This window comes from Bombyx mandarina, chromosome 18 (assembly GCF_030267445.1).
Source record: "Bombyx mandarina strain Sakado chromosome 18, ASM3026744v2".
Classification (NCBI taxonomy): Eukaryota; Metazoa; Arthropoda; class Insecta; order Lepidoptera; family Bombycidae; genus Bombyx; species Bombyx mandarina.
In genome coordinates this window covers 11,427,959-11,454,024 of record NC_143224.1, presented here as the reverse complement: position 1 = coordinate 11,454,024, position 26,066 = coordinate 11,427,959, and the positions used below count along the sequence as shown (strand labels likewise).

At 38.0% G+C, this 26,066-nt stretch overlaps 4 protein-coding genes across 4 annotated transcripts in view; 2 read left to right on the top strand and 2 right to left on the bottom strand.

The window, feature by feature from the left end:
* Positions 1-13,018, top strand: part of LOC114253263 (forkhead box protein N3) — a 31,470-nt gene extending 18,452 nt beyond the window's left edge. Inside the window, exons 4-8 of the mRNA XM_028188068.2 lie at positions 709-773; positions 3,821-4,099; positions 5,797-5,871; positions 6,361-6,546; positions 7,288-13,018. Of these exons, the coding sequence (XP_028043869.1) occupies positions 709-773; positions 3,821-4,099; positions 5,797-5,871; positions 6,361-6,546; positions 7,288-7,434 (752 nt within the window). The 3' untranslated portion in view covers positions 7,435-13,018. The remainder of the gene's footprint in view (positions 1-708; positions 774-3,820; positions 4,100-5,796; positions 5,872-6,360; positions 6,547-7,287) is intronic.
* A 1,729-nt stretch (positions 13,019-14,747) lies between these two features.
* Positions 14,748-21,568, bottom strand: Sou (required for meiotic nuclear division 5 protein souji). Its single transcript, XM_028170300.2, has 6 exons — positions 21,238-21,568; positions 19,598-19,690; positions 19,095-19,255; positions 18,113-18,319; positions 16,974-17,500; positions 14,748-16,652 (listed from the first exon to the last, which is right to left on the bottom strand). The coding sequence occupies exons 1-6, from the start codon at positions 21,371-21,373 to the stop codon at positions 16,586-16,588; spliced, it is 1,191 nt and encodes a 396-aa protein (XP_028026101.2). The 5' UTR covers positions 21,374-21,568; the 3' UTR covers positions 14,748-16,585.
* A 388-nt stretch (positions 21,569-21,956) lies between these two features.
* Phb2 (prohibitin 2) lies at positions 21,957-23,223 on the top strand. The gene has a single exon (XM_028170360.2). It carries the CDS (start codon positions 22,097-22,099, stop codon positions 22,994-22,996), a length of 900 nt encoding a protein of 299 aa, XP_028026161.1. The 5' UTR covers positions 21,957-22,096; the 3' UTR covers positions 22,997-23,223.
* A 723-nt stretch (positions 23,224-23,946) lies between these two features.
* NdufV3 (NADH:ubiquinone oxidoreductase subunit V3) lies at positions 23,947-24,459 on the bottom strand. The gene has a single exon (XM_028188163.2). It carries the CDS (start codon positions 24,382-24,384, stop codon positions 24,052-24,054), a length of 333 nt encoding a protein of 110 aa, XP_028043964.2. The 5' UTR covers positions 24,385-24,459; the 3' UTR covers positions 23,947-24,051.
* Positions 24,460-26,066: the final 1,607 nt, after the last annotated feature.

The following is a 26,066-nucleotide window of genomic DNA, read 5'->3' as shown; positions in this document are numbered from 1 at the left end:
GCGCGGACTCACAAGAGGTCCTACCACCAGTAATTACGCAAATTATAATTTTGCGGGTTTCATTTTTATTACATGATGTTATTCCTTCACCGTGGAAGTCAATCGTGAACATTAGTTGAGTACGTATTTCATTAGAAAAATTGGTACCCGCCTGCGGGATTCGAACACCGGTGCATCGCTTCAACTCGAATGCACCGGACGTCTTATCCGTTAGGCCACGACGACTATCATTGTCTATTGACCGATATTTAGCAAATACTTCACCTCATGAATTATACTCGAAACACAAGCAAAACGTGCCCTGCTAAGCTAATCCTCTCATGGATTAAAATAAAAGTTCGCGATTTGTAGACGACCAAAACAATGGAAGTTGGATCACGACGGGCGAATTAATCGATTCAGAAAAATCGCAAAAAAATTATTGTGCACTCAAGGAGCGATATAAATCGTATTCGATCGTATTTTAAATCGAAAATCGTATTTTTCCATCGATTCCGTACATTCGATTGTTTAAACATCTCAGCCTTGGAAATCACTAGATAATCTAATCTTGGTATGAAACGAAAAAAAAAAGCTTAAGGTCACAAATCGGTAACTTTGAAACGTCTCTTCGTGTTCTTATAATTTATATTACGAAATTATTATACAGTAGATCTAATGTAATTAAACTTTTGAATGTAAGCATAATGTGTAAAAACTATGTTACAGGTATAAACTTAACAAAAAGCGACATTGAAGACACGAAAACGATGGGAAGTCAAATCATTCTAAAGGTAAATAAATAATAAATAAAAATAATATTACTGGTGGTAGGATCTCTTGTGAGTCCGCGCGGGTAGGTACCACCACCCTCCCTGTTTCTGCCGTGAAGCAGTAATGCGTTTCGGTTTGAAGGCTGGGGCAGCCGTTGTGACTATACTGAGACCTTAGAACTTATATCTCAAGGTGGGTGGCGCATATACGTCGTAGATGTCTATGAGCTCCAGTAACCACTTAACACCAGGTGGGTTGTGAGCTTGTCCATCCAACTAAGCAATAAATTTTTTTTGTGAAGCAACGAAATTATTACTATTCCCCGGTTTTATGCTCTATTGTGTGTATTTAAGTTGTATTGTTACTCTATTGAGTACTTACTACATTGATTTGTTGAAACTCACGAGGATAAGTTGAATGAAATTGCTTTGCAGGTTTAAGGTCCGAAATATTGACAAATCGTTGTTTCTTACACGCTCATTCTCCTAACCGAAAACGATGCGATGCGCTTTCAATCAATTTTAAAAACATTTCTACTTACTTACCTAAGATTTGGATTTATATTAATTCTATTAGGAATAAAACGCGTGTTTTTTTTATACGTGTAAATAATTAGACTTCATTAAAAAACAGTCGAATGTTTTTTTGTATATGTAACGGACCACTTTTAATCATGTCATAATATGACGTCAATTCGTGAATACACTGATAGGCAGACACACAAGATATCATAGACAATAAATATTTCAAGGTGTGTGGCGCATTTACGTTGTAGATGTCTATGGGCTCCAGTAACCACTTAACACCAGGTGGGTTGTGAGCTCCTCCACACATTTAAGCAAAAAAAATAAATACAAAGAGTCCTCCGTGACCACGAAAACTGTAAATTATTCGAAACGTTGAAAATAATTGAAGGACAATAATAATATAAAAGGCGACATTAAACCGTAAAAAGTAGTTTCAATTGTACATACGACTCGCGAAAATCGAAGAGAATACAATAAATATGTATATAGTTATATAAAATTAGTAAGTCAATTATTCGATCTTACCTACATAGACCGCACGTCCATATGTCGTTAAACATTCCTTTTAAATACCTTATTCTCTGAAAAAATCCTGCTATGATGCTAATGTTGGTAAACAGAGCCGCCGTAGCCCACTGAGTTTCTCGCCGGATCTTCTCTGTGGGTCGCGTTCCGATCCGGTGATAAATTCTACGAAGCACTGCTAGCTAGGGCCAGTGTTAGCAACACTCCCGGTTTAAGCCCCGTGAGCTCACCTACACGTCAAGGAGAAGCTGAAATAGCCTCTCAAGGCTATCAGCATAGGTAGGGGAAAAAAAGAGCTCATTACTCATTTCTGCCGCGAACTACCTAAATATCACAAGATAATTGAGATAATTCAAGAATTTAAAAAAGTCTCGACGCAAAATAAACTCAAATAAATTGAGGAATCAGTGTACTGAAATTAGTGGCTCGACTCGAGTTTTGTAATCGTGTCAGGGGCCATGGTGTTCAATTGACGACGTTCACGCCGAAAAGCGACGCGAGACGGTCCTCGTAGTTAATATACGGAACTCTGTGCGTATAAATACAGAGATTGCTTTCGCTTAGCAATTGGGCAATTGGGCATGACAAAAAGTATTAGCCAAAAAAATTTTAACGTGAAATTTACCTCAGGCGTTGAGACATGGTTGGCGGACATGCGGTTTTTTTTTTTTTAGTATTTACTTCAGTCGTTATATTTGTTTTATAATTTAACAAAGAGCCCTCTAAGTTTGTTTTGTTAAACTTTCATAGATTCGCTAACTATTGAGAAGTGAATCGAAACACAGACGAACGTTTATTCAAGACTTTTATTAGGTTTAATAAGGTATAATTAACAAACAGATTTCTATATAGCACAGGTGCGATGCGAACCAATGATGGCGTGCGACTAACATATGCACCTAGTAACAATTTTAACTAAACAAATTATGCAAGTATGGCTCACGGTCTTCGCCTATCTTTAACACTAACAAAAGTACTAATTCATAGTTAATATACGTTCGGTGAAGCAAACATAACCTCTCGAGAGTACTAGCAATAGATAGACAAAAAAAATTACAAATATTCAGTCACTTCATTTCGTTCTCTAGCTAAGATAAACTACCGTGTCGTGAGCACCGGAAACGCGTACTAGGCAATAATGAATAACCATAATTGAAATCCTAAATTTTTTTAGAAAAAAAAAAAACTCGTCTATGGTATTTTATACATTTAAGCCCTTTGCCTACTCATTTTCGACCTATAACCCGAATCGACCTTATTCAACGTGACCTACTGTAAATTGTAATAATATTGAACCACATTTTACGTGTAGCACACCATAATCTATCCGGGTACTTTTACGATGCACGGATACACTTTAGTAACACTTTATAATAGTGTAAGTTTTAATGTTTATTTACACAGCTGTGTAGTGGCTTCGACCAATTAAAGTCATTTGACTTGTACACCCACAGACAGCCCACTCGTTGGATCTTCTCAGTGGGTCGCAGTTCCGATCCGGTGGTAGATACTGCGAAGCACTGCTCTTGCTAGGGCTAGTGTTAGCATCGTCGTTAGGTTAGAGCCCTGTGAGCTCACTTACTCGTTCGGTGAATCTAGCATGCCCCCTCGAGGTCAGTAGAATAGGTAGGAAAAGAAAACTTGTACCTTACGTCGGAAGAACACATTGCACTACTGTATTCTGTCTTTGAGTACTGCAAGTAATTTAACCTACAGACTACAGACATAACCCACTGAGACTCTCGCCGGATCTTTTGAGTCGATTGCGTTTCGATCCGGTGATAGATTGTGATAGTGCTCTTGCTAGGGTTAGTGTTAGCAACGTCGTCAGGTTAGAGCCCCGTGAGCTCATCTACTAATCCTGCGGATCTAGTATGACCCCTAGAGGCTAATAGAATAGGTAAAAGAAACTAATTTATTAACTCACGAACGCAATTTCTCATGATTTTCGAAAAGATAACGTTTTTGTTTGTTTTCCAGTTTTCTTTTTTTAATAAGCTTTATTTCCTCGACAGACAGAATCGAAAACTCCACCGCCCGTAGTTCGGCCCCCCTCGCCCCCGCGTACTCCGGTAAAGGCTCCCCCCTCGCCCCCGGCGGTCACGCACACGAAGCCCCCGTATTCGTTCTCGTGCCTCATATTCATGGCGATCGAGGCGGCGCCCGCGCGGGCCCTGCCCGTCAAGGAGATCTACGCGTGGATCATCAAGCACTTCCCGTACTTCAAGCACGCTCCCCAGGGCTGGAAGAACAGCGTGCGACACAATTTGTCGCTGAATAAATGTTTCCACAAGGTTAGTAGCAGTAGCAAGGTTAACATTGCAATCGAGGATTGAAAGCCTATTTGTTTTAACACGTTGACTGCCATGTATAAGTCACAGGTGCCCTACGCGGCGCACTGAAGTAAGCGGCGTTTCACTTTGAGAAGGCGGCACGACATGAGAACCCTCTTGTCGTGGCCGCTGGAAATTACATGCCCGATGCGCTGTAGACCGAATGGTAAATAGTCGATGTCGCCCAAAACACGTCATTACGGATCCTCCCGATCCATTAACGGTGTTTTTAGGTACCACAAGCACCGGTCACCGACCTCGTCGAACCCGTCGCTTGCAACGAAGGACTCGACGAGCGAATTAACCCATAGACACAGCCCACTGAGTTTCTCGCCGGATCTTCTCAGTGGGTCGCGATTTCGATCCGGTGGTAGATTCTGCGAAACACTGCTCTTGCTAGGGCCAGTGCTAGCAACACTCCGGTTTGAGACCCATGAGCTCACCTACATGTTGGGGCGAAGCTGAAATAGCCTCTCAAGGCTATCAGCATAGGTAGAAAAAAAAAGAAGTAATTATGTTGATTTCTCTCTTCGATTTTCATACTAAGGCGCCGAAATATGTAGTAGGCTCTGAGAAAGTCGAATCCGGAGATAATGAGAATAAATCTATTTCTAAGAGACCTAAAAGGCTAAAACATACATTAACAAACAACAAGGCAAAGTTAGGGAATCCAGGTGCCTTGGTAACAGAAATGGACATAATGACTTCAGTGCGCCGCGTAGGGCACCGGTGACTGAGGCTGCCTGTCCACCGGATAAGATTGCAGAAAATCTCCGCTCCTCTTTAGTGGACAGGGACTTTTGAATTAGTTTAAAAATTCATACAAAACCGATAAGCGGAGCGAGGCAGCGGAGCGGGGAAGCGAGTGCGGGCGCGGGCGCAGTGGGAACTGACTCGTCGCGTAGGTACTAAACTCTGCTCCGCATTACTATCTCGCTCCGCGCCGGTGGACAAACATAGTACGCGACTCCGCTCCGCCTCACTCCATTGCTCTGCTTTGGTAGACAGGCAGCCTTACGTGGCAGTCAACGTGTTAAGCGAGCCATTTAAATCTTAAAATTTGGAAAAGATATCATAACAAAAAACATCTTCAGCTGTTTCACTTGGAGTAAACTTAATTGAATTTCAACTAAAAACATCGAATTGTTGATGCCAAGACCAATTAAAACGCGCCTTTAATTACAAAGATTAAACGTCGCTTAAACCTAATGGGTCGTTCATAAATTGCGTTACGAACTTTTTTATTTTATTTTTTGTATATTAAAAATGCTGTTATAAATTTCACATTATTTAAATATTCTATTTGCCAGTTTATTAGTCCAGTGATCGTCAAAGTCTATCATTAATTGCAAATGAAATTTTTATATGCAGACTCTTCGATTGTTAGTCAACAGCGCGTACCGTAAGACTTAAGATTGAAGACTCGCGTTGATCGAAAATTTTTTGCTCTTTTGTCAAATTATACTTTATAATAAATATATGCGATCGATATCATTACTTATTTCGGTCACAACACTACAACTATCGAATTAGAACTGTCATCGAGAAAATAAAGAAATGTAAATAGTAGGTATAATTACATGATAATTTCTGCAAAATCCCAATGCAAATGCTCCGTCTTAATGTTTTAACTAAGTGTTAAATAGAATATTATTCAGGTGGCAGCAGCGCCGGGTCTCGGGAAAGGATCGCTGTGGACGGTCGACCCCCAGCACCGCGCTTCCTTAATACAGGTCTGTCGATAATATATCTCTATTTCCTACATATTAAGTATGGATATCTCAAACAAATTATGAAGATTAACTTCATCGATTGGTACTGACACGCGGTTCGACATCCGCAAAATTATAATCTGTGTAATTACTGGTGGTAAGACCTCTTGTGAGTCCGCGCGGGTAGGTACCACCACTCCGCCTATTTCTGCCGTGAAGCAGTAATGCGTTTCGGTTTGAAGGGTAGGGCAGCTGTTGCAACTATACTAAGACCTTAGAACTCATGTCTCAGGGTGGGTGGCGGCACTTGCGTTGTAGATGTCTATGGGCTCCAGTAACCGCTTAACACCAGGTGGTACGTACCCGTGCGGACTCACAAGAGGTCCTAAACACCAGTAAAAAAAAACATTTTATTTTTATTTTTACAACGCCATCTATTGTTAGATTAATTTAAGCTTTAATACAAAAGCATGTGGATTTATTTTTGTGTCTCTGGTTTCCCCCCGACAGGCGTTCGGTCGTCAGCCGGCTCCGACCCCGGCGGGCGCGGCCGAGCCGAGCGGCGGCAAGAACTCGCCGGACCCGACGCTGTTCCCGTACCTGGCGCGGCGGCTGGCGGCGGAGCCCGGGGCCGACGAGTACCTGGCCGCCGCCACCGTGCTCGCCATGAAGTACGGACCCTCGGTACTCGAACAGGTAACCCTGAACGCGCCTTTGTATTTTTAATACGCTCTTATTAAATTCGGTCGTTTTAAGTCGTCGTGGCCTAATGGATAAGACGTCCGGTGCATTCGTGTTGAGCGATGCACCGGTGTTCGAATCTCAGGCGGGTACCAATTTTTCTAATGAAATACGTACTCAACAAATGTTCACGATTGACTTCCACGGTGAAGGAATAACATCGTGTAATAAAAATGAAGGTCTCGGTATGGTTATAACGACTGTAATATTGCCTCACGGCAGAAATAATCAGGGTGGTAGTACCTACCTATACGTTGTATAGTACGACGGCTGTAACGTCTTTCTAAATGGTAACCATAATTGCTTTATGGTAAAAATGGGCAGGATCGTGACACCTCCATTGCGGACACAATACGCCCGTGAGATCGTTCACTTATCTAAGTAATGAAAGAGCTCCAATTAAAATCAAATTTTAGTACCAATAAAAAAGAGCCAAACTGTGGAGAATATATGTGGGAGTAGCTCGAAGTAAAATAACACAGCATTTTGGAAAAGTAACTTATTTTAGCTCACGCCGTAGTTGTTCACCTTTATAATGCCCAATCGCCATCGTTACAATCTCAACCGTCCGTTTTTTACCCATACATTCTTCTCTTTCACTCTAAACGTTCTGTTTTCTATCTCGCGAGCTTACAATTGGAAGTGTCACGTTCCGAGCCCGCTGTGTGCTCAGCTCCGTATTTGTTCCGACGGCAGTTGCCGCCGGCCGCGTCGCTGGTGATCTCGCGGTGCACGCGCGACGAGCACTCGTACAGCGGCGGGGGGGGCGAGGAGCGGCGCACGGCGGAGGCGCTGCTGCACCTCGCCGGCCTGCCCCCCTCCCCGGCCCTCGCGCCCAGCTAGCGCCCCCCGCCCCCCCGCTAGTGCAGCCTACCTCCGACTGTCTGCGCCCGCGTCGCCAGCCACTCTCGATCATCCTCCACCCTTGTTCTTATTAGAAACTGGGGTTCTTGACAAGTTGGAACTGTCCTTAATTTACAGATGAACATAGATTCTCTCAAATCTACATGTAATTTTGTTTTCTTACCTATACTGATAGCCCTGATATAATTAAGGCTGTCAGCGCAAAAGTGGCTTAACCCACAATTTTTCATATTGCTTATTTAAATTGCAATATATTTAAAACATAATAATTTTTATGCAAAACCACCCTATCCTTAGTTTCAGCCATAGATAACAGATGACTTTGTAAACATTGTTTTTGCCTGCTAAGCAGTGTAAAAGTAAATTCAAAACTACATACTAATTATGGTCAGCTTAGGCTACTTTTGCGCTGATGGCCAGCGTTACCCTAGTGTGTGAGCTCTCGGAACTCAAACCAGAGGTGTTAACTGGCTAACACTGACCGTAGCAAGAGCAGTATCTAATGATTGTATTTGGAGCCATTTTGGAATCATTTCCGGTTTTTTTTTTTTTTTCATTTAAGAACGTTTTGTCTTTAAACTAATGACAGTTCCTTTAATGTAGTAAGTTTGTCAATGTCCTGTTTCTCAGTGCGTCACCCACACACAGCACGCGTCTACGGTTGCTTCGGGATGGTTTTATAGTTTATTGCCGTAGACGCGAGTTGCGTAGTGATGCAATGCAACCCACCACGTTTAGCGTGCGAGGTTCTGTTTTACGACGCCGTTGGTGTTGTCCGCGGGCGACGACGTCCTGTAGTCTACGTGTTATATCAATTTGTTTTGCGACAAAGACTATTCTTGTGTTTCATCTATTTTTTAAACAAATTATTAAATATTGGCTCGTGCGTGTTCGGGCCGATGTAAGCTACGTACGCGATCGGTTTATTTTGTAAGTGAAAAATACTATAATAATATATATTATATTTTATCTTCGTCTTTTAGAATTTTCTCGAAACGGAGCAAAGCTCTCGCTGAGGTGGTTCACTGTTAGCGTGTTAGTTCTTAGAACGTTAGTCGAAAAATAATATCTGAACTCGGCGTCTGTTGTCGCAACGGAATATATGATTACCATTATCTAGTCCAATAAAGACAATCTGTTTTTATTTGTTTCGATTGCACGCACGCAACTGGTATTATAATCAATATATTATATATTATAATCAATATATATGTATTTCGGACAGTTGTGCTAAATGATGTTTCATTATATACAGGGTGCTACAAAACTACCCGTAAAGCCGTAAGGAGGTTAAATGGAGCCTTTTATCGAGTCTATTCATAATATTTAAAAACCGTAGTAACGCTATAACCGTAATATCATAGCCCAAAAAAATTTAAAAAATATTATTTTTTTCACTGATGTGCAAACCCTATTTCAGTAAAATTAAATAGTAAACTACGCAGAATGTACCTACATTTCCACTTGAAACAGTTGTACGATATCGATCAGAAGATTTGAAATGGACATTTTTTTTTTCGAACTTGACATTTTTTGAAGCCAGTGCTTGAGTATAATGACATCCTTGTATTGAGGTATCAAGCATTTACGAATGAAAAATAGAAAAACTTAAAGTAGGTACACAATTATTAGGTAAAATAGGTACACACGTAGGCTTTTCTGTTAAATCTAGTTCCCTGACATGACAGCTTACTAGGGTTGACAAAAATTTAGGCTTTGATAATTAATTAAAATTTTTACGAGTTATTTTGTAACACGCTGTATATATCTTTATGTTCGAAATATGATTTCCAACTGAGTAAAACATCACATTTGATGGAGTAATCATTATTATTTTTGTTGTTTCGACATTGTGTGTCGTTACTAAAAACAGTCGCTGAATGTCCGGGAAGAATCGAAATCCTTCCGTACTTATTCGGCGATTTCGAACAGAATACGGATGTCTAGAATAATTACACTTTTACGAGATAGTAGTGACTACTAGTGATAGATGTGATACTACTTAATATGAAATATATCTATTAAAAAATAAATCTAAATGAAAATAGTTAATTAGTTCTCTTTTCACACGCATTTAGGTTCTTACCGTTTACGAATAGTCAAATCAATCATAATAATACAGATAAAATAATATTTACGATTTTAAGTATTTAAAAAAAGTGTTGCCACGTTTTGGTGCGTTCTTTGCGGTTTGTTGCCAGTTAAACGTTTACTGCTGTGCAAATTGACTAACCCTAAAACGTGGTATTTAGCGTTTTAAGTTCAATAATATAAATTTTATTTATTTATTCAATGCTCGGTTTCGGATACATTTTAAGCATTATTGTTTATAAGAATTGATTTCAACGATAATTTATTAAATTATTCTAAACTAAGCATATAAGCAATAACGTAACGTATAGCTTAAAAATAAATGTGATCTGCACGCAAAAAATATTTACACAATATACAAAAAAAAACCTTATACAGGGGCGATTCAAGCGTTTAACATATTGTATTCTACGTATTTACTTTTATTTCGAGGTGATATGACGTATTTTATTAGCGAGTAAATAAATTTAGCCATAAGCAAGTAAATGTTTTGTGTTCATGAATTTGTGATCTTCTAAGAATCAACAAACATAATAATGGTATAATATACAGCGGAGCTGACACGGCTTCTGGTATATTAATCAGCACATCACTAGGTTCGGGTGCTTAGCGACGATAAATTAATAGTAAAATATCTCTATCACTCGTGGTTCGTTTTAGTCAAATAACAAATGCTTCAGAAATTTAGCAACTTTCCATTTCCAAGAAAGTACTTGTACAAATTCTAGTAAAAAAATATTCAAATGTTCTCTCAAGTGCCTACTTATAGCTTTCGATAAAGTACATTTCAAGCAATCTATTTACAGTTAATTCGATGTTCACTTTAAAAAAAGCCTTGAAAAAAAATTACACCAAGTAGAATAAAGTACATAACATTAATTACGTTTGTGTTATCTTCATTTCACTACTCGAAAAGAACACAATTGATTGAATGTATTTGCAATGTCGATGGAAAAAAATATATAGGTATTGTACGAAAACAAAATAGACCCATGATATCGTGTGTTTAATGGCGCGTGCGTTGCCGTAATAATATACTAGTATAATAATATTAAAATACGGCTTTCTTTAGAACAATTTAATGTTTGGTCGTGAGAATATTTAAATTTACGCCGTAGGTTTTAACTAGACTGAAGTATAATGACTGATTTCTGAGCAATATTATTTATTAGTGGAAATGAAATTCCTTTAGCGAGCACGTTTATAAAAAAAAAATTAATATAATGTTCTCATGGAAATATAAAATAATATATTAAAAAGCTTCGCAATGAAAATGTACAACGTTGCCTAACGTTAGTTATTTACGAACAGCCACGTTTCTAATTAATTTTAGCTGTTATAGTCTAGACAGTTAATATTGAGTGCCAAAAAAAAAAAGATATTTATAATATTATAAAAGCGAATAACATAAATAAATTTGTTTTACATATATTTCAATCGAATGCTATAATTGAAGCATAGATAATTAGATTATAAGTGATGTTAAAAATAATTTGATTGCTAATTAAAGTTTTTGCTGTATTTAGGAGCGTCTTCCATCTTACTCGTAATAGTTTCTATTAGGTAAACAGTAGCGAGGAGGAAAGTCCATCAATGTAACATTAGCTACAGAAGTGTTTAACGCTGGACGGGCTTACGTTACATAACATAATTAACTTTCAATTATTAATGGTATATTGTATTCTAAAACGCTGATGATACAAAACAGGTTCAGGGTGGAACCAATGTCTTTATGAGAAGTGGAAAAATACACTTTAGTAAATGTTTCAAGTTGGCAACATTGTTGGTGATGTTTCAGTGTTGCCAAATTTAGGCTGAAAATTTTGTAATTTTTTAATTCTTAATTGGCACTATATAGTTTCGAGTTAACATCTGCTCCTAACATCAAAACAGAGGCAGAATAAAAAATATTTAAGAATTTAAAGTATCGTTCGTGGAAAGATCAAGTAAATTGTTTGCATTTTGTTAAATTGTTTTAAAAAAAACATTGTTGCACCAGCGTGTATATATCGTATCGTATGGACTTTTATCTTCGTTCGAGAGCACTAGCCTTTCTTTCGGGGTTATTTATAAATAATATTAAATGTAGATGAAAATTTTACAGCAATAATTAGTACCTTAGTAGTTTTTCGCTGGTAGATGCTACGGATATTGGATACGTTGTAAATGTGTGATAAATTGCGATTTATTTTATAAGTGCTGTATGTGTTTAAATCAAATTTTATTCTCATATTAAAAGAAGTAACTTTTCAAAAACGATTGAGGGTAAGCGGTTCAACGACCGCTTTATTTATTGATTTTATTTGTTTTACGTGTATGAGATGCCTTCTTAAAAGTTATATCGATATGATATTAAAATTGTTACGGTACTTGGTTGTAACGTCGGTAATGAAGTAATTTTTTAAAATAAAATAAAACTAATTTATTTAGGTTCTAGTAATTTTGTTAATATTATTTTTTAGATTCGTTTGTGAAACGGGATTCGGATTAAATGTCTTCGCCAATTTTGTTTTGTATTTATGGATTTATCTTTTACGAGCTACTGTATTATGACGTCACCACTGCACAGACTAATAATATCCACAGTTGGCGTTTTATGTCATCAGACAACACATTATCGAATTGGGTTTATATGAAAAATAAAAGTCAATTATTACGAATGAAACATTTAATAATTACTATTAACATTCAAGACAACGATACCTAAATTTTAAAAGGAAGATGCTGATGCGACTACCTTCAGTTCAGTTCTTTAATTTTGAAATATTGCAACTGTGATAAAGCAAACACAATTTAACACAGTTAAAATAAATGATTCTAAACAAAAAAATAATTATAAATGCAATATCTAAAATCGCTTCCATATTTGCCTGATTTTGGTACACTATCTTATCTATTTATTTTCGGATCAGTTTGTTCAAAAGATTATTAAAGCAGCCTTAAAGGTTTTTGTTTTAATCATAATTGGCTATAGATGTGTATGAAAACGACCGATTACCATTAAAAGAAGTCAAAACGTGAATTATCGATTTTTATCCTGACGCCACTCGATTGGATACAATAAATACATTGATGTTAAGTTTTGGCGGATAAAGTCTATTGCCATAATTGAATTAAAAAGTAAAGATTTCTCCGACGTTCGATTTTACTACTCATCAAATATCAGAGGAGAAAATAATTATAACGAACCAAGTTTTTTTTCTTCGAGATAGTGTGGATATTAAAATGAAACAGTGTATTGGTGACGTCGCATTACGTGGTATTTTAGAAGTACATTAGTCTGACTCATAAATTTAAGTATTTTAAGTGATAATATTGTTGTTGTTGATATTTTGCATGCTTTTGAACGACACCCTACTTTATTATTAATTAATATTATTGCTATTGTTGAGAGTTATTGCCAAATTTTTATTTGTCCTAAAAATCTTTTGTCTTTGTACATATCCATTAATAAATTATGTACCGAGAGTAATCAGTTGTTTTATTCCACACTCCTTGCGGAGAAGTATCTATGAGTTAACATGTAGCAAGGAACGTCCAAGCATAAGTAATTCAGTATCACGTTGAGACAACAGGGGTTAAAGGGGGTACTTGTTATTAGCCTGAAGTAGGCGCATTCGCTAGACTTATGTTCTTTCAGACTTGACAGAGATGACGTAAACTTTTTACGCATGGATTGACTGTGCCCTTTATTGTATAGTTTATGGTCGACTGGAGACAGTACCTGTGTTCGTTTGTCTACAGCGGCAATGATCCCAAATAGCAACTTTTTGCTTAGTGAGTGCGGCTTAAATTACACAATAGCCTAATTATCGTGGCCGACGGCAACTACATACTCGATCCTGCGGACTGAACTATAAATAGTCGCCGTTGCCCTAAACACGTCATTTCGGATCCTCCCGACCCACTATCGGTGCTTTTAGGTACCTACCTCAAGTACCGGTCACCATTCTCGTCGAACCCGAAAATTAACCGTCAGACATAGCCCACTGATTGTCTCGCTGAATGTTTTCAGTGTGTCGCGTTTCCGTTCCCGCGGTAGATCCTGCAAAGCACTGCTTTTGATAGGGTTAGTGTTAGCAACGTCGAGAGTCCCGTGAGATCACTTGCTCGGTTGAACTGGCATAACCCTTCGAGGTTACCAGCGTATAATAAAAAATATAAAAAAATAAATATGTAATGGTATAAAATGTATATAATGATAGTTATATGTTAGATTTTTTAAGTTACTAACATAGATTATAAGTAATTACTACTACCAAATGTTATGGTTTTAAAAAAAAAACAAATAAAGTATTAATAATAATAATAATATAAGAAAAAAAATTAAATTATCGGGATAACTTCACGTTTCACTAGTATTCGTGTATTTAGTATATAAAGAATAACTAAACAGACAGTCCGTAACCTAACGCCACCCGTCATGACTTACGCGAGTGTGGTGTTCGCTCACGCGGCCCGCACACATATAGACACTCTCCAATCCCTACAATCCCGCTTTTGCAGGTTAGCCGTCGGAGCTCCGTGGTTCGTGAGCAACGTTGACCTACACGACGACCTAGGCCTCGAATCAATTCGGAAATACATGAAGTCAGCGTCGGAACGGCACTTCGATAAGGCTTTCCGTCATGATAATCACCTTATCGTTGCCGCCGCTGACTACTCCCCGAATCCTGATCATACAGGAGCCAGTCACCGTCGACGCCCTAGACACGTCCTTACGAATCCATCAGATCCAATAACCTTTGCATTAGACGCCTTCAGCTCTAATACTAGGAGCAGGCTTAGGAACCCCGGTAACTGTACTCGTCAAACTCGACAAATAGGCCGACGTGCAACCTAACCCATGCATCAACTCGCTGAGTTTCTCGCCGGATCTTCTCAGCAGGTCGCGATTCCGACCCGGTAGTAGATTCATTCGCGAACCAATTGCTCTTGGATTGTTAGGTCTCCTTCGGAGGCGCTCGGGTAGAAGTTAGCAAATCCCACCCCTCTTGGCTGAGCCTTTGCTCACCCATCTGTCCTGGTGACACTGGAAAGGCCTTCGGGCCACCAGTAATCTTTCAATCATAATAAAATAAATAAACCTAACGCCAACTTCTAGAATACGAGTGACTTAACAGCGGAGTATTTGAACACCACCAGTACTGAATATCTTGTAGAGATCTGTCAAAAAGACATTCAAAAAATAAACCAACCAATCAGTTTAATAATTTATTTTTACAAAATGTACCACCGTTACAAATTAAAGTTACATTAACTTCGCTCTATGTACATCTAAGGTTAATCTATCGTATCAATGATTTCTGTACCTTACAAATCTAAGATCAGAAAAAAATACATAAAGAAAACACTTTTCGTCATAATTTCAGACAGGCATTTAATTAAATTCGTCATAACCTAATCGAAGCCTCCAAAAGCGATTCATTGCATTGTCGATGTATTACATGTTTAGTGGCTTAACTAAACTTAAATCGGCACTTCAATTTAGTTCCGTTTGTGAACTGACTGAGTTCAGTACCAGAGTTACAACATACTACCTAGAGTATGCGCGCGAGTTCATGTCCGTCGGGGCCAGAGGCGAGGCGCGAGAGACAGTTCGCCCCACCTGCGCCCACCTCCCTGCATTTACCTGACGCTGAGTGTTTTCCTTGGCGGTTGTGACGCGCGCTTATCGATGTCGAAAATTTGCGCTAACGCTATTGTGTTATTTAACCATGACTACTCCGCTTCCAACAAGTTCAGGTAAAAAAAACCTACTGAAAAAAGATACATACTGATTCCGACTCTGATCTGTCGGTTGTCTTTTCATTTGATAGTCATTGAATTGGAATCTAAAAAATATTTTTCTCTATTAGAAATAAATAAGTAATTACTTATCACATTTATTTTATTTCATAATTGGCAAAATTACCTCAAGTTACATTAAACCAAATTGACAGCTGTTGACTAAATCGGTAATTATTGACATTACCATAATTAATTAGGTCACAGCACTACGGCATTCCTCAGGATGTACATGAACTCGCGCGCCTATTGTACCTACTGTGTGCTTGGTGCGAGTTTTTTAACGTTTTCTATAACGTAAAACTTGACTCCATAAGTCGAAACGTTTGCCGCTGTTCCAACTGCAAACAAATTTAAGTTAACTTTTACGCTATCGAGAACGTTAAAAAACTCTCACCAAGCACACCAATCTTGTCACTTATTGCGATAAAAAAATAATAGATGATTTATTAAATGAACAGGAGACATTGATAGAAGTATGAGTACCATTTCCCAGGTTAAGATTTTTTGAGGCAACGGCGACACTTTATGCCACTGATGATGTCAGCACCTTGAAAAGCGATGACCTTTTCTAGCAATCATTACAAAATAACTACACTGACTTTTTTTTTATGAATGCCCATTGGTCACAAACGATGCGAACATAAATAAACGCCATTACAATTGATGGTTTCTGAGACGTTTTAGTCTTCAAGCTTTTTAGTTTTTATTCCTTTTATACAATAGTCACAAATTGTGACTAACAATGTTACTACCTAATTTTGAGGATAAAAATGTATTTGCAAAAACGCAATCCAAGACTTTATTACAGTGTGATCTGAGCTGCTGTAACCATACACCTGTTTTATTATTTAGAACTTATTTCCAAAGACACTTTCGCAATTACATAAAGCTCAGGATTCAGTTGGCGCATGAGATTTTATTATAAACAAAATCTCAATAAGAGGTATATGATATTACTAACGTCTAAGTTTCAATTGCCGCATCCACAGTTGCGCGGTCACGAGGGGGCCCGTGGACAACATGAACGTCGACACCCACCTTGAGGCGTGCGGTCAAAGCCTCAAGATTACACATCTAATTTTTTTTTACACCAATATTTTTAATATTATTGTAAAATTACAATTTATCTAGACGAGCGGGCATTACGACATTCTCTACTCTATCAAAAAAAACACAGGTCGTTTACTTTTCACGTGAAGATTTTGTAGAACTGAGACGGTTTAAATTTATCAACCGTAAAATTGACAAACTACGAGAAAAATATCTGCCTCGCTTCTGCGGGTGATTGTTCCATGGGACAGTATGGACACTTCAATCTGAAACATAAAGGGGGACGAATTAATATGTTATACATCAAGAGTGAAATGAAACTTGACTTTAGATAATTACCATCAAATATCAATGATTGTAAATTTTGATGATGATGTCCTTTTACATAAAGAAATGATCAAATGGGGATTCAGTACCAATAATGATTGACGTAAGAGAAATGGTATGGTATTCTGTATACGGTACGGTGCTATACTGTCAGGGGTCCCTTGACATCCTGTACGTATAGCCTTTTCCGTTTGTATGGTTTTGTTATAACATTTAATTTTATCATAATATATCATTTTATTTGTGCAAAAAAGACATACTTGGCTGCCGTAGCGAGTTTGTTGAGAGCGTCTCGCGATATGACGTGACCGCAGAGGAGGCGCATCGGCGGGTTCTGGTCGGAAGCCTGCTGGCGGAGGATCGGGCAAGCGAACACCGAGTGGTAGCCGCCGCCTTCGTCACCGAGGTCCACCTCGAAGGGCAGCTCGTCCTCCGCCCAGGCCGCGATGACGTGCGGGTGCGACATCTTGGAGCGGATGTCGTGCAGCGCGGGGAGCACGCGCGCGCCCGCCCGCGCCGCGCCCGCCAGCGCCGACAGCGGGGCCAGGCGCAGCGCGGCGCACGCCTCCGCCACGAACAGCTCGGCCGCCTCGGCCCCCAGCGCGCGCGGCTGCAGCAGGCGGCGGTAGGCGGGCGGCGGCGCGGGCGGCGCGGCGGCGGGCGGGCGCGCGCACCACGCCAGCGCGCACACGGCCGCCTGCAGCGCGCGCTCGTGCCGCGCTGCGTGTCGCGGGAACGTGCTGCGCGCGTACTCTATGGCCGCACCCACGCCCACCTCGCGCGCCAGCTGTCATACACACACATACCTCATTCTATAAACTATTTTGAAGTCGTCGTGGCCTAACGGATAAGACATCCGGTGCAATCGTGTTGAGCGATGCACCGGTGTTCGAATCTCAGGCGGGTACCAATTTTTCTAATGAAATACGTACTCAACAAATGTTCACGATTGATTTCCACGGTGAAGGAATAACGTCGTGTAATAAAAATCAAGCCCGCACAATTATAATTTGCGTAATCACTGGTGGTAGGACCTCTTGTGAGTCCGCGCGTGTAGGTACCACCTATCCTGCCTATTTCTGCCGTGAAGCAGTAGTGCATTTCGGTTTGAAGGGTAGGGCAGCTGTTGTAAATATACTGAGATCTTAGAACATATCTCAAGGTGGGTGGCGCATTTACGTTGTGGATGTCTATGGGCTCCAGTAACCACTTAACACCAGGTGGGCTGTGAGCTCGTACAACAATCTAAAAAAAAATATGGTTCATGGAATTTTGCCAGTCACAGACATTATTAAAACTAATTTTGTATTTGTTGGTGACCACGAAAAGCACAATATTTGAAAATTCAGGTGCCGTAAAAGTTTTTTAATGATAAATTTATTAGTTTGATTATGGTCACCTTCAAAGCGTACATCCTGTGCAAAGTGAACGGCAGCGGTGAATGCTGTAGTTCCTGCATGTGCTGCTCAGCCCACTGCAGGGCAGGAGTGGGGTCGCCCTCGGCCAATGCAGTCGCACAACGCTGTACCGACGCAAACGTACAGGTTCGCTCAACGCCACTGATTTCGGCTTCGGCTACAAACGTATCACCGACGTCCTCTAGGCCCTGTGTATAAAAAAGACACAAACTCTTTTCCCATCAAGAATATCTATGAATTTCCATATAAATGTTTGATACTGTTTAATATATCGACACTTGAAAGGCAAAAGTGACTAAGCGACAATAACTGCTTTGTACATAAATGATAGGCAATAACCATATTCGATGCGCAAAAAAAATATATTTCTATGTTTATTAAAATAATTTCAATCCTACAGCTACTAGCTAGATTCTACTACAGCTGGATTCGTTAAAATAAATTTTGTTTTCAGGTATTTCAACTTTAAATTAGTCTACTGTAAAGTTCACGCATTGTCGCTTAGTCACGTTTGCCTTTCAAGCATCGATATAATGTATTTCGACACAGCAAGTCAAAGAGTGTGTACAAATGATCGAGTTCAACGGCGATGATGCCCCACATGGCACGCTTACCACCGAACTAGAGCCCCACTGCGCCGGTTAGAATTAAATAGAAGAACCTCGTCATCGATTAGAAGTATATCCTGTTTTTACTCTACAGGCTAATTCTAGTTCATCGGTATCCCGGAACACCAGAAGACACCTGGGCAGTCTCACAGGCGCTAACAGTGGCGGCCGACTTCGATTCATTTTCACCAAACGTTGACCTCATTAATCTAAGATTCTTGGGGCAGCCGCGTGATGTTAACCAGTCACCAGTCCTACCTTGGTCGTTCCACATACTCTGCGCACTTATAAATATGCCATAGTTTGGCAAAAGAACAACTGATTTCACTCAACTATAGTTTAATATCTTAGCTACCTGTCTGTACAAATGTTGTGCAATGGCTTGTTCCATAATAGGTCGATTTTCATCAGAACAGAACATTTCCGCCTTTGGAGCAACTGCTGCATAATCGGCCACGAAATGCCTATCTATAGACTTGCCCACTCTTGACACTGTAGCATGGAGTTCTCTGTGATCTAAAAACATAAATTAGCTTATTCATTATATACTTCTATATGTAATATAATATGCATTACATTGTAATAATTATACCAAACTCTACTCTTCTATATTCATTGCACTTCACTTAGCTACTGATTGTAGGAGTTAATATGAGCCATGATATGATGCACAGATTGATACCACAGTCCTGCACATTTCCACCACAAATGTAGGTGTCTCAAGGAGTGTAGTAATATTCATATTCTGGCATATACTCGGTAGCCATCATAGCATGAATACCAATGCTGACCCCCGCATCCCATCATTAGACCGGAGGTTGAACTTTCAATAGTATACTTTATATGAGTTTTTTTTACCTGTTGACAATTGAAATGCATTCTGTTTGATGGTAGAGGCTAATTCACTCACGACCTGGGCTTGTTCAGGTGTTAATGGTGTATTTGGTGGTTCTGAAAAGAAATAATATACTTTATTATCTCTATCAGGGGGATGAGCCCTCGTTTTACATTAAGAAAATTAGGTTTCACCAGCAATAAAACTATGAAACTCATTAAACATTTTTTAGTACCGAAAAAGAGGTTTGCAGACTAAACACACTGTCAAACCATTGTTTTATACTTCCTGTCGTACTGCTAAACTAATCCTCGAATATATCCCATGAGGATATTTCACAAAGTTTGTAAAAGGACTAATAATATGAACTGAATAACCAATACAATTACTGAATGAACAAGAAATTTTCCATTTTTTTTATAAGTGTTTATCAAATAATGTAACTGTTTGTTGTAACTTATTTTAATAAAAATGCATATCAATAAATGCATTAATGGGACATTAAACCATGTTAAAGATATGAGCATTATCATTAATTAATGTTAGCTATAAAGAAGGGTTGATATATTATTTATATGAGAATTTCAATAACCCATTTTTAAGTCGGCCTCCTGTAGAGTTTCATATATTTGAATAGCTGTTTGAAGATCTTAGCAACAAACAATTTAACACAATGATATATCACATGATATTGCAAGCCTACCAAACATCATACTCTTGATATATGAATACACTCACAATACTTAAATATACAACAAATGAGGTTAACACTTTTAAGAAAACGTTATATTAACCCTTAGTGCTCTTCATGTTTTCGTACCACTGCCTCCCAGAAACTCAGGCACATGTTTGTAGTAAAATGAATTTCACTTGCTAGTAGTAAATGATTTTGATTTTATTTAATTTATAACATACACTTCCTTCTTGTAAATAAAAGATAAGTTTAAATTTTGTAATTTACCTTAGTATGATATCTTTGGAAATAATCTCTCATGTGCATGCTGGATTTACTTGGGATAATTATACTAAATAATAAAAAGGGTGCGTAGTTATGTACACGCGTAAGAAGTTATGCTTTATTTTTATTTAATTTACTTCTTTTTATTTATTTCAATTTTAATCAATTTGAAAAAAAATCGATTAAACAACATCCTCAAACAGACATATTGGACATCGCTTTTCTTGACATCATATAAATTCGGTAATTCTCGGTATGGTTCGGAAAGTTCACCTGTGGCTATATTCAGACTCGCCAAGTTACGTCGGTCGTATTGTAATGAGCGATTTAGTGAGCAACTTCATTCTGTTAATTTTGTGTCACAGTATGCGCGCATCATAAAATTTTACTCTCATCAATTTTTCATAACGCGCCTAAAGAAGTATAACTTCAATAAAAAGGGCTATTATATTAAAATAGCTTTAAAAAGGGCAATTCCTTCTGACCAGCATAGACTACTTTATACACTACACCAGCAAAAATCACCATACCATCTTTTTTTTAATTGGAAGAATAATTTGTAATTTTCTTTATATCTGTCTTTTCATTATTTCCTTTCTTTGATGAAGCATGTATATGTGGCTAGTCTGTTTTTCATTTTTGCATTGTCTGTGTTGGGAATGACTAAACCAAAATGTAGTAAACATGTAATGTGTAATAACTTACGTTGGGCTATTTCCCGCCGCAGCTCCTCTACTTTGTTAATAATATCTTGCAATACTTCATCGGTATGTTCATTTAAATTTGTAAATTTTGTAATTGCTTTGTCTAAATCCTGCTCAACCCCAATACAGGAATCCATTGTTTTTCAAGATTCCAGTCCCTATAGTTTTTCAAAAAACGACGCCTTATTGTATTAGAACAAAGAACTACGTATGACTTTACCAAATATTTTGAAAAGGTATACTCTGAAAATTTGCAATACTAAACAAATTTAATGATAGCAGACTAAAAACATTTTCTCTCAACTCTCAACTGACAAAGTGAACGCTTGTCATTTCCGTTTTTTTTTTTTATTTAATGATCTGGTAACAAGTCCAAGACCTATTTTTCTAATATTGTTTTATGAAAAATGACATGAAGCGAAATGAGATTAATTTGATTAATTTAAGCATCAAGTGGGATGAAACCACTTAACACCAGGTGGGCTGTGAGCTCGTCCACACATCTAAGCAATAAAAAAAAAATAAAAAAATTACTCAACGTTTTCCATATCAATCATAACGTAAAAGCAAATTATACAAAAATCAACATGTTATATAATGTGCTTGACTTCTTTAAAAAAAAATCAACAGAGGTGTTCTTATCCCAAAATATTATGATCACTGAAGTAGGAAACCTATATAGGTCTATGATTATGATGAGTTAATGGAAAGAAAAATTGTTTATGGTCATATCTCGAAATAAGCGTGTCTATGGTCATTGCACAATTTGGAATTAGTTGCCGGATAGGTTAGAACGTAAAAATATTTTATAAATAAATTACTATTCAAATACTTTATTATACGTTAAACATATTCTTGTCATGGCACAAAGTAAGATAAATGACATGGCAGGGAAGTTCGCTAAAGGTGGGCCACCTGGTCTTGGCATCGGTCTCAAAGTGGTAGCCGTTGTCGGCGCTGCGGCTTATGGCGTCTCCCAATCGGTGTTTACCGTGGAAGGAGGTCATCGTGCCATTATGTTCAACAGAATAGGAGGAGTACAACAGCACGTATTCACCGAAGGTATGCACTTCCGTATACCGTGGTTTCAATACCCCATCATTTATGATATCAGATCCCGACCTCGCAAGATATCTTCCCCGACTGGTTCAAAAGATTTACAGATGGTAAACATTTCCCTCCGAGTACTTTCTCGACCAGATGCCAATATGCTAGCAACAATGTACAGACAACTTGGAACAGATTATGATGAAAAGGTTTTGCCATCTATATGCAATGAAGTCCTAAAATCGGTTGTTGCTAAATTCAATGCCTCCCAGCTGATCACACAGCGTCAGCAGGTGTCTCTACTAATCAGAAGAGAGTTGGTTGAGCGTGCTGCTGATTTTAATATCATCCTTGATGATGTATCCCTCACTGAACTAAGCTTTGGTAAGGAATACACAGCTGCAGTAGAAGCTAAACAAGTTGCACAACAGGAGGCTCAGCGTGCAGCTTTTGTAGTTGAAAGGGCAAAGCAAGAGCGTCAACAGAAAATTGTGCAAGCAGAGGGAGAAGCTGAAGCTGCTGAGATGTTGGGTAAAGCCATGGGTATGAACCCTGGTTATTTAAAACTTAGGAAAATTCGTGCTGCTCAAAGTATTTCGAGAATGATTGCTCAATCTCAGAACCGTGTCTTCCTCCCTGGAAACAGTCTGATGATCAATCTTCAAGATCCTACTTTTGATGATTTGTCTGAGAAACTCACTAAAAAGAAGTAACATGAGGCTGAGAGTGTGTGCGCTGAGAATCTGAAGCCAGCCGCCACTCTAAAAGATGAAATTACAGTCATAATCAGTGGTGCTGCTTCAGTTGCCGTTTAGTATTTGGGTTGTTCAGCAAATCACAATTCAAACAATTTAATCTTTGCATTTTAAGTTATTTAGTTTTGTAGGATTAATAGTATGTATGGGAAACAAAAAATGTCAATAAAGATTTCAAAACTCAAGTGATTATTCTTTATTGATAACTATAACTTCAATTAAAATATTTTCAATTGTTTGACTTTGCTTACATAAGATTTTATAATTAAAAAATATCATTGTGCAAAATACAATATTGTCTGGCTTATTGTTTTCAGTCAAATTAATTGATAACTTGATTCTCAAACTGAGTAATTGAAATTACAGTTGAGTAATTCAGTAATTTGTTTATTACTGTTAAGTTTGGATCCAAACAGGAACTACGCTATAATTTGAACTTAAAAGGATTCATAAAATATATAAATTTACAATGCCAATTAGAATCTTTAATCAATCTTCTTCTCATCTTTAATCAGTCTTTAATCAATTTACTGGTGGTAGGACCTCTTGTGAGTCCGCACGGGTAGGTACCACCGCCCCGCCTATTTCTGCCGTGAAGCAGTAATGCATTTCGGTTTGAAGGGTGGGGCAGCCGTTGTGACTATACCGAGACCTTAGAACTATATCTCAAGGTGTGTGGCGCATTTACGTTGTAGATGTCTATGGGCTCCAGTAATCACTTAACACCAGGTGGGCTGTGAGCTCGTCCACACATCTAAGCAATAAAAAAAAAAAAAACTCCAATGATTTGATATTTACAGAATGGCTGGTTAGATTATGTACCAAGACATCTTGAGGAGGCCATGTTCCTTGATTTAACACAGTAATTTAGGCTTTAGTATTACAATAATTTTGTAAAACACAGTGGCTCAGTAATTTATTATATTCTTTATTTTGTTTAAAAAAAAAAGACAAATAACTTAGTACAACTGTATTTATTAAATTACTACATCTAATATCAAGCAAATTAAAATTTACTTTTTGAGGGCCGAAGGTTGTGGCAATCGGTACTTCGCCATCTCAATTTCAGCTTCGAAGAAGCTCACATTATCATAACAGAAATATTCTGGAACTTTGTACGCTCCGGTTTTTTTTGGATCCACACCGGGGCCCACAGGTTGCGAAGCTGGATGAATGACGGCGCTACTCAATCCATTGACTTCAGGAATCGTCGAATTTGTTGGAGGCGAAGAAAAACTATGACTTTCGTTTTGTGTGGAGCCTTCACTGTAAAACCGAGTTGCAATGCGGAGCGTATTGCTCTTCAGCACCCCGAATCTATTCATTTTATTACACAATCGAATCATAGCTTTTACTTCTCCAATTTTGAATCATAGATTAATCACCATGGACTTCGAAGTAAATTTCAATATAGTAAGTACTGTCCCAAATGTCAACTGTCAAAACTCTCTGACTATAAAGGACTTTGATTCTCTAATATATTAAGTGTATAATCTATGACTTTGATTTAGACTGAAATGTTTGTGGGTCCAGTCCAGAGGATGGACTGCTCTAATCGGCATTAGGCTTTAAAATCACTTTAATATGCACTTCAACTCACGAAAAATATGTTCACCATTCGATTCCACTAATTTGTAGATTGAAAGGCATAGCTAAATGGAAATCAATTCCACAAAAAAAATATTAAAAAGATAACGAAATAATAACTAAAGTATTAAAGTACATAATAGGTTGGGGAAAGTTTCTTCGCATTTTTTGAGAAAATTCACAACATTTTTTCATATAGTTTATTTACATTTAACTAAAGTATGTAGTTACCATTTAAAGAATTCTGAAGAGACCGAAACAGGTGAAAATCTGAAGGTGCAAGGTCAGAACTATACGGCGGATGCATTAACACCTCCCAGCCAAGTTCTCTCAATTTTTGCTGAGTGGCTAAAGATGTGTGAGGTCTAGCGTTATCATGATGAAAAACCACACCCCTTCTGTTGATTAATTCCGGCCGCTTTCTCTCAACTTCTTGCTATAATCTCATCAGTTGTTCGCAGTAGAGTTCAGGATCGATGGTCCTGCCTGGTGGTAAAAGCTCATAATGAATAATGCCTTACGTTGCACATTCAACAGTCTCAAGGTAGATTTTTTATCTTATGGATACCGAAAATAAATAAGAAAGACCTCAACAAACGAGGATGTGACATGAGAATATCAGAATTCAAATGTTCTTTAAAAAAGAGGTCATGAAAAAGAGGACATGAAATCAAGAGATAAATAAATGCAGCACTACAATTTACCTATGATCAGTTTAAGTATCTGTTATAAAACGGCTGCTCCGCTGCATTATAAAATAACTGTCTACATTGAGTCTTATCATTTATTGGACTGTTTATAATCATTCTATGAAACTTTACAATATACACATTTGCCTCTGAAATGTTGAACTAAATCGGGTAAACAAATTATACTCATCGTAAAAAAAGTAATACAGGAATTCTTAATAAAAGAATAATAATCAATTTATTTAAAAAAAGTTTATTTAAAAGAAAAATGTAGGCATAAACAGACATTCTCACGGTAATACTTAATATGCAACGAGGACTTTTTACTTCCGTGGTACATTGATTCTGTATTGTCTATGTCTATGGTTCTTTTTCACGACTGTTTTGGATTGTTTAACTACCTTGTCTAAATTGCCGATTTTTCTGACGGAAAGGGCATTATGTGGATTGTTTTTATTTATTATAAATGTACTAATATGTAATAATGTGTTGCAGTTGTGTTCAGTAACAGTTTCGGTCATATAATTGCTTAAAAAGATCCGCTCAGCCATTTACATGAAAGGTGAGTACAAAAAATTGGTACCTCAACATTTTTTTGTAATTATACTGTTTAATCTGGTGTAGAGGTTAAGGTATTTATTACATTACAAAAGTATTTTATGGAAAACATGAATAATGTAGTAGTTAAGGGCCATAATAAATGTATTCAACATCCTAAGATATAGTTCGTATATATACCTGTTTGCCGCTAT

Bases quoted from the DNA above. Each gene is read 5' to 3' on its own strand.
- NdufV3 (XM_028188163.2), bottom strand. From the start codon at position 24,384: ATGATTCGATTGTGTAATAAAATGAATAGATTCGGGGTGCTGAAGAGC.
- Sou (XM_028170300.2), bottom strand. From the start codon at position 21,373: ATGGATTCCTGTATTGGGGTTGAGCAGGATTTAGACAAAGCAATTACA. The intron at 19,691-21,237 runs GTAAGTTATTAC...ATTTCTTTTCAG, and splicing joins GCGGCGGGAAATAGCCCAAC to AACCACCAAATACACCATTA. The intron at 16,653-16,973 runs GTATGTCTTTTT...TTTATGTTTCAG, and splicing joins AAACTCGCTACGGCAGCCAA to ATTGAAGTGTCCATACTGTC.
- Phb2 (XM_028170360.2), top strand. From the start codon at position 22,097: ATGGCACAAAGTAAGATAAATGACATGGCAGGGAAGTTCGCTAAAGGT.